General features: G+C 36.8%; 1 protein-coding gene and 1 long non-coding RNA gene across 2 annotated transcripts in view; one reads left to right on the forward strand and one right to left on the reverse strand.

The window, feature by feature from the left end:
- Positions 1-2,296: 2,296 nt before the first annotated feature.
- On the reverse strand, positions 2,297-4,782 carry LOC311510332. Its single transcript, XR_014709076.1, has 2 exons — positions 4,630-4,782; positions 2,297-2,439 (listed from the first exon to the last, which is right to left on the reverse strand). It is a non-coding gene; the product is annotated as an uncharacterized lncRNA (long non-coding RNA).
- Positions 4,783-4,945: 163 nt separating this feature from the next.
- Positions 4,946-8,943, forward strand: part of HOXC10 (homeobox C10) — a 4,415-nt gene continuing 417 nt past the window's right edge. The window contains exons 1-2 of the mRNA XM_084610184.1: positions 4,946-5,794; positions 8,550-8,943. The exon at positions 8,550-8,943 is cut by the window's right edge and continues 417 nt beyond it. Of these exons, the coding sequence (XP_084466310.1) occupies positions 5,029-5,794; positions 8,550-8,827 (1,044 nt within the window). The 5' untranslated portion in view covers positions 4,946-5,028 and the 3' untranslated portion in view covers positions 8,828-8,943. The remainder of the gene's footprint in view (positions 5,795-8,549) is intronic.

The following is an 8,943-nucleotide window of genomic DNA, read 5'->3' on the forward strand; positions in this document are numbered from 1 at the left end:
CTCAGATCAAGGTGAATCTAGCAAAATAAAATGATTTTATACTAGAACAATTCTCTGTAGTATATTTCAACCCAATAGGGGCGGAAATTCATGTGTATTCAATTTTTTTTGAAATAGCTTTCTCTTTTCCTCCTGTGAAAAAGTGGAATTGTTAATATCCCACCACTCACCTGATGACTGATACTGGGTTGAAGCTATATTTGAAACCAATTTAGAAGCACTTAGCAGATGGGGATTTCAGCTTTATACACGTATTGCCGACGATATCAAAATACCAGCATTTTAATTGAACTTTCTTCAGATTTCCTATGTGTAAAGACAGAATGTTTTGCTATTTTTCTAATTTAGTATGTTTTAACATTTCAGAAGGCACTTAAGTCTTTTTACTTTTTCACACACTTCCCCTCCGCCCCAGTAATTATATCATTTTCAAAGGAATATGCCCAAGAAGTAAAATGCATCAATTTTCAAAACATTTTAAGCTCTCCTTTTAGCTTAGAAATGTAATCATATCATGAAATATGGCCCCAAACGCTTATTGCTTTAGAAGCATATAGGAATTTAGATTCTCAGGACAACTGCTTAGACTCCACAACCTCTGATATGAACCGTTCTGTTATTTGTGTAACATTTAAGTTTGTTAACGCATGTGGAAAATTACAGGAAACACTCCCCATTGAATAAACTTTTAAAAAATCCTGGCACACTATTATTTTCTTCTGTCACCCACACCACTCATGCCTGTATCTGAATTACTCTCTCCAATTTTCTCCCAGTGATCAAAGGGTAACCAGACTAAAACCAGTATATTAGAGTCTGAAGACTGCTATGTTGGACGTAGGAAAACGTAAACACAGTTTTCAATGCCACCTCAAGGAACATAATATCATTCCATAATTCTATGACTTAAATTACTCAGAAAGAAGGAAGTAGAATAAGAGGGATTGTAAAGTTTGATAGATTTCTTGTGGTGATAGTTTACAGTTTCTAAGCCAACATATAAAGGCGTGGGTTTTATTTTTGCATCACTGTTATTGTACTCCAGTGTACATTGTCATAAATCAGAATTATTTCTGCTGCAACATGGGGGCATAGTACCGGGCAGAAATACAAATTTAAGGTAATCATTAAAGTGTTGCTACCAAATACTTCCTAGACGCGAAAATGAATGTTTGTAATAAAAATGTAAGAAAAGTTGGTAAAAATACAATGGACATAAGAGGCAATCCCGTGCATAGCTCTCTGTGAAATAATTAGATTGAAAAGGAGGCAGGTAAAATAGAAGGTGTGCGTTTGAGATATTCTTTGTGTGAGATATTATACACGTGCATTTTAAATTCATAGGGCAAAAATGGGCTGGTTGAGTCTTTTTTCCCCTCCCTTAAAGACTCACCATGTGTGGCTAACAAAGAACACAGGTTCTGAGGAATCACATTAGCTGATTTCTTGATATTTTTCGGCAATTATCTGCCTTTGGAACTCAAAACAGGACAACCTCCCAGTAAAGACAATAGCAGAACATCAGCCGCTTGCTTCAGATACATAGGCATTGAGGGAAAGGCACACATGAAAAGGGGGATCCCCCTCCCCGCCCTCCCCCTCACACACACACACACACACACGCACACACAGAGACACAGAGATTTTTATGTGACATAGACTTCATTAGTTTCTTAGCTCTAGTATAAATAAAATACCACAGGTTATTCCAAATGTCTTTGTGAAACAGAAAGTTATCTATGAACATGTGTACATCTCTCTGTGAATCTATGTCATCTAGGTACATTTGCATCAAAGCGTGCTTTGTGTGTGTGAACATTCAGCATCTATATTGTTTTCCTAAAAGTGTGTAAAATTCAAAGTAGGTTATTAAAGTCTTTGCCACACATAGGCTCTCTCCTTTTAAGTTTTAATAGCGTTTGTTCGTATTTATTTTCTGTAATTAGAGTAAAGCATTTTTCCCAACGGGGGTTCTACTTAAGCTGATGAATTTTATTTCTTTTTCCATTAATGACCCATGTTTATCATACTTTTAATTATTTTTAACTTTAAACAATATTCGGTCTCCTGGAGATGTCCTCTGTGTTCCTTGCTAACCTCGATTCTCTTTTGATATAACAACAAAATCTACGTTGAAGTTTTTAAAAATCATATATTATTTTCGATTGAACTGGTTTTTCTGCATGCTGTCCTATTTGTTTCAAAAGCTCTTGAGCAGCATCTTAGAAAAGAGAGTTTAAAATATTTCAAACGTTTTGCATAAATTTATTGTTTTGGCAAAAGCTAGTGCACAGAATGACTGTTAACAATGTAAATCTTTATTTTATATACACAAAATGTACACATTCTTAAAATATGAGGTTTCCACGGTAGATCTTCCGTTTCCAACAGGACGCACAGATACTGCATTTACTCCAGATTCTATAAAGGCTTCTGGGTCTGAGAGAGAGAAAATTCAAATTATTTGATGTTGTTTAATCTTGATTACAACGCATTAATATCTTCCTTTGATAAAAGCACAGGAATACATGGCAAAAATCAGGAAAACATATTTAATCTGCAGGCAGACAATCCAGGAAACTATAAGGTCAAATTCTGGTGTCCCAGAAATGCACATGTGAAATGTTTGACTGACCAGCATAAATTATTAGGTAGCCAGATCAGCTGCAAAAATAAAGTAGAAGAGGGGGGGAAAAAGCAGCATAATACAAAATTGGGTTGGTCTTTAATTTCATCACCTATAAATGAGAAAATATTGGTTCCCATACTAAAGTTTTATTCTTTGCTTATAAATATTATGTGGAATTTTCGTTGGATATCATAAAACTGAACGATTTCTATCAAACTGTTTTTAAAAGACCTATGCAGATAACACAAATAGAGGCAATAAAGTCGCAAATAGCTTTCCAGGGGAACCAAATGGCGTCTGAAGCGTAGGAAACCTTTTACTGTGTTGTATAAGAGGGGGACACACAAAATTGTATAATGCACTTTTAGGCTGTCTCGGCCTAAGAGATTTAAATTTGTCACACTGGAGGATGCGAAGAAGAGAAGATTGGAAAGACTCTTGAAAGTTAAAGCAGAGTGGAATTGTGAAAGACTTCTGTAACACCTTGGGGAAAGATGGTTGCAGAAAAGGTCTGAATAATCTACACTTTAAAGCGCTACAAATTACGCAAAATGGTCCGGTTCAACTTTTCATGTTTCTATGTAATTTTCCCCACCGAATTTGCTCCCCTTTCCCCCCCTTATGAAAGGTCGTGGGGGTGGCTTTTTTCCCCTTGAAAGTGACTCTGAACCCGTGTGTCTTTCCAATCGGTTGTAATGATCTTGAAATTCGAGGCTTTCTTTCTTTCTTTCTTTCTTTCTTTCTTTCTTTCTTTCTTTCTTTCTTTCTTTCTTTCTTTCTTTTTATTTATTTATACCTTATTCCCATTCCTCGCCTAACCTAAGATCAGCGTTATCTAAGGAGGATTGCCTCCCCCGCTAGCAAAATTAATATACACTAAAACAATTTATCTTAATTGCTACACGACGTTAGAAAATGTCCAGTAAAGAAATGAGGCAAAAGGAAAACACAGAGGTAAAAAATTCCACCTCCACTTGTACTAGTAGTTATTGTTCTGTGGTCGTTAAATTAAGTGGGGGGAAAGTTAAACCCACCTAACAGTGACACAGTTTAACAAAATGGGGAAAGGGAAATAATCTGTCAAGAAACAAACTTTTTCTTTTAGTCCCAACAGTAAAAAATCATACCAAATCGGAAAGTTTGTTTTGGGAAATCCATGTGCTAAATATTTGGTCAAATACAATTTTGATTTTTTTTTTTGTTATTTCGTGAAGAGGCAAAACAAACCAAAACAAAACCCCACCATCCCACGGTTGTCCTTTTTTTATTTAAAGATCGATCAAATTGATCAAATTTACCCTTTTTCCTTCCCACGAATACATTTATTTTGCAAGATTTTTGCATGTCACAGACGCTATTTTAGCAAAGAAACTTAAGACAGTTAACACTGGAAGTGGATTATTTTTAAAAAACGGTATGTTTCGGGGGTGGGGATGCAACGCTTTATCCATACCAAAAAAAAAAAAAAAAGAAGAAGAAAAAAAGAAAAAGGAAATAAAAAAGAAAACGGCTTTTTGTTGGTATATAAAAAAACCCTGCTTTCCAAGTATGCACACAGGTCTATTTTAGACATGCGGGGGTCAAAAAGCACCTAAATTAAAGACTGAAACCATCTCTGTTAAACTTTTTTACATATTTGTACTGATTCCAAATACATTTTAAAAAACAAAGCAGAGGTCTAAAGAGGCATCGATCCCACAATTCCACCCTTTAAAGAACTGCACCCACCCCACAGTTAAAAAGAAACAAAATCCACCCCAACCTTCGATGAAAACCCAAACCACAGCAACTCAAATATTTCAAGTTTTGTTACAGAAGAAAGAAGAAGGGGGTGGGGGAACACAGCACTGGGAATCTAGCTAAGAAGAGAGAAAGGAAGGGGGGGAGTTAAATTAGGGTTTTTTTTGGGGGGGGGTCTCTGCCTTTTACTAGAAATTGGATTTATTTCGGCCAAAAGAAGGAAAGAAAGGCAAGGCAAAGAAGGTTGGTTGTTTCCTGACCTTTTTATTTGGATTTGACTTTGCTTGTATTTACGCGTTCGCTTCCCTTTTTTGTTTCCCCCTACTCTGCTGTAGACACGCGTTGGTTCATTGGTAAACAAACTCCCGCAAACCGCGGGGGCTTTTCTCCTTTGTTCAAAGTGAAGGTCCCGGGCATCCTACCCGGCAGAGACTGATAGATGTCGCTGTTGCTCTATGCTAGTTTTCTCCACTCGCAACAACTTGACCCTTGTGACGTCATCGGCGTCTGAATCATCAAGGCCATTTTCAATCCTCATTGGCCTGGCCGTCACGTGGTGGGGGACCAATGCGTGGATAATTATGGGGCTGCTATTTTTCCCTAAAAAAAAGATGTCAGCCCTTGGCTGTAGTATTCCTCTTTAAAATCCCTCCCTGACAATGTCATGTCCCAACAATGTGACTTCTAACTCCTTTTTGATGGACTCGCTGGCCGGTACCTGTAGAGGCGAGAATTATTCCTCTAACCAAGGAATGTATATGCAGCCCGGGAGCGATTTCAGCTGTGGAATGATGAGAAACTGTGGAATTATCCCGTCTCTTTCCAAAAGAGACGAGGTGAATAACGCCAGCCTGTCTCTCAACACCTATCCATCTTACCTTTCTCAGCTAGACACTTGGTGTGACCCAAAAAATACTTACAGAATCGAACAACCTGTTGCAAGACAGCTCCCATCCTGCTCTTTCCCAACCAATGTCAAAGAAGAGAATGTATGCTGCATGTATAACGCTGATAAAAGGGCGAAAAATGCCACAGAGACAGCCCTCTACCCCAATCAAATGCCTGATTCTTGCCTAAATGATCATGAAGTCCCTGTTCCTAGCTACTATCGAGCCGGCCAAGGTTATTCCTCTATGGAGAAGACGCCAAACTGCAACAATCCAAATGAGTTTGAGGCAAGTTTTGACTCCAGGGCGAGTCTGAACCCAAGGAGTGAGCGTCTGGAACAACAACAAGCCCCACCACCAGTGGCTAAAGTGAGTTTCCCCGAAAACACAAAAACAGATAATACCCAGAATACATCCACCAACGAAATTAAAACAGAAACAAGCGCCCCAGCTCCAAAAATAACCCCTTCGGAAGCAGAGAAAGACCTGAATAAAAGCACTGACAACAGCACAGACAATTCTGACAATGAAGCAAAAGGTAAGGGATCATCCACTATCGGTAACTGGTTTCAGAAAATGATCAGCATAACGATAATAATATTCATAAGGTGCACTTTACACGGCACACTCCGCCGCACGTATGTCTGAATGGCTGCAGTCGTTTTTAAATTCTTTCTCGAAATAAAAATCACTGCGGAAATGGATCAGTCAAATGTGTTAAAGCACATCCTCTCGCTGTTTGAAAGGGAGACTTGTGCATGTATTTAGTTAGGTATGTAGCTGCTAGGAATGGTGTATATCTAATAAGATTAGGTGGCTTTAAAAATCGCCTAAAATGGCTATGAGTTCCAAAAAGATCAGTTCAGCCAGACATTTACCTCATGTTATTTTCTAGTCAAATGTTTTATGTGGTCGTGTAAGGCAGATTTTACTCTTTTTACTTGCTCAGTATAAAATGTCTGAGAAGAAAAAGAAAAAGAAAACACAGATCGAGTCTTATTTTCACTTGCAAACAGCTCAGGTTGGAGTTGTGTAGTGTGTTTCATTCCATTGCTTGTTGAAAAAGCTTTTCCCTGGCGAATTGAGATCTTGTTTGTGAAGGCAAAATTGTTTCTGGGTGTGAAACAGATGTTTTAAGTTTGGGTTTCTATGAGGAGAGACTGCCATTTACCATATTGTATTTTCATTGTAGAGATTTCATGTGGGTTGAAATGTTTGTTTATCTTAATATTCCGTTGTCCTGTAGACCTAGATTCAAGATAGACTGTTTTAAGTATTTTTGGGGGGTCATTAAGTAGAGGTATATGTATGAATGAGTGGAATTCTCTGAAAATTTGGCGTAAAATGCATAGTACAAAATATTATTGGGAGCGGATGGAGATCTAAGCAACGGGTTTTATTATTTGACTATGGTCCATGGGTTAAAATAGCTTCGGTGTCCAATAATTTGTAATATGCTAGAAATCAAGCAGAAACGAAGCAGTTTAGTAACTATGTAGTTTGTATATGCATATACATATACGTGCATTTGGTATGGTGTGTATACTCACATACATCCTCTGTGTATGGGTACCAGAAGAGCATACAGATATTTCATACCCACTGTCGTTCTTGTGAAAGATATCTTCATACAAAATCACCTTTTAAATTGGCCTTTCAACAAAACAAAATATATAGTCCAAAACATTCTTTTCATTTTATTCCACATCCAATGACATTATTTTGTCTGACAGCTGAGTTACAAATACACAAAACACAAAGTCAAGTTTATCAAAATCCCTACAAACTTCTCTTCACAAAGCGCTTTCTATTTTCACGTCAAGATATATTTTCGTGGGAGTTAACAGAAAGATTATTTTGGTTTTGAACTATAATTTGGGTGGGGAAAAATAAAGGTTTCTCCAGAAATATTGGTGTTAACTAAAATGGGTGTATGTTTAAAGTAATTGACGTCCAAACTTTTGCTTTTTCAGAAATTAATATATTGTGAATAGCATTTTTAATCGTCAGAACCAGTATGAGGCGGATTTTGTTTGTTTGTGGTTTTCTTTAAATAAAATTATTTTAAAGCTTAAGTTTTCCTTTCTGTTGAATCAGAATTTTATTCATTGCCAAGGTGCAATTTTTGAATTCAATTCAAGAATTTTGGAAAGCTAGAAGCTTAGCGAGAATTTCAAAGGCTCAATAGCATGAAAGGGCATCTGCAAACTTAAAGGTGGCTTAATTGCAAATATACTCATTGTTAAGGCATAAATGGTCAAGTAGAGTTCTTATTTCCAATCGCAGAATTTTCTGAAACTAGCATGAATATAAAAGTAAGTGGATTATTGTAGTCATAGGACATGTCATTTTCTTTTTTCACAGTTAGACATAAATATAGGCGACTACTGATGTCAGAATTTTCCCATGATCAAATTCAAATCCCAAGTATTTTATATCTCTAGCTCTATCTATATGCTATATAGATATTGCAAACACATGCATTTGACTTTATGAAGTGTGTGTGTAAGTGTATAAGAGAGGTGTGTATATATAAGAAATATAATTACAAGGATAAATATATACACACACTTTATATAGGCAAATCCATTTCAGATAGTCTGTGTTTACGAAAAATACACTTGGAGCTTCACAGACTCCAAACATCTGACCTCTGTTAGAAGACAGTGCTTCAGTGAGCCAGATATTTCAGAGGGTAATAATCAGATTTCACCTTAGATGATGCTTTTGTAGTAAAGCGTATGTGTGTGTGTAGAAGGAAGTAATGGCAGAACAGTTACGGAACTTAGGAAAGTTACACTGTTGATTTTAAGATTTTTAAAAAGCCTTCATGTGGTACACGAAAGGCCATGAATAATTTAATAAAATTATATTCTGTTGACATGTCTGACGTGTGGACAACCCTGCACTCTAGAATAGTGTAAGAGCCGAAAAGAAATTGTATTTCACTATGATATCCGTTACTTGAACTAGGGATAGTTCGTCTGTGAGCTATAACTTAGCCTTGGCTACGTGGATCTGAAGTATAGGTTCATATTGTTAACGTGGAATTATTCAGCGATTTGGTGATAGTCGATGGAAACAAATGGACATTTAAATATGTATTTAATGAGTTCTTTAAACCTAAAACACCTCAAAAATAAAAATAAATGAAGACATAAGCACAACCCTGTTATTTGTGCGTAGGGGAGTAATTGTTCTCCACCAAAGAAGCTGCTTTTTAACAATCTTTAGCCTGGTAAATTCTCTTTCCTATTCCACGGATACTTATATAATAATGTTATTTTTAACAGAGGATATAAAGGCAGAAAACACTACAGGAAATTGGCTGACAGCAAAGAGCGGAAGAAAGAAAAGGTGTCCTTACACTAAACACCAGACGCTGGAATTGGAGAAGGAATTCTTATTCAATATGTACTTGACCCGTGAGCGCCGCCTGGAGATTAGTAAGAGTATTAACCTGACAGACAGACAAGTCAAAATCTGGTTTCAGAACCGCAGGATGAAACTCAAGAAAATGAACAGAGAGAACCGAATTCGCGAACTGACTTCCAATTTTAATTTTACTTGATCGTGCTCAATAATATTTAAGGAAAGGGGAAAGGGGAAAAAGAAACCTTGTTCATTTTTTTTCTGGGTATCAATGCAATGCGTATGCAAAAATTAAGGACCTCAGTCATTTGGGTA

Source organism: Lepidochelys olivacea (genome assembly GCF_965140295.1).
Source record: "Lepidochelys olivacea isolate rLepOli2 genome assembly, chromosome: 20".
Taxonomy (NCBI): Eukaryota; Metazoa; Chordata; order Testudines; family Cheloniidae; genus Lepidochelys; species Lepidochelys olivacea.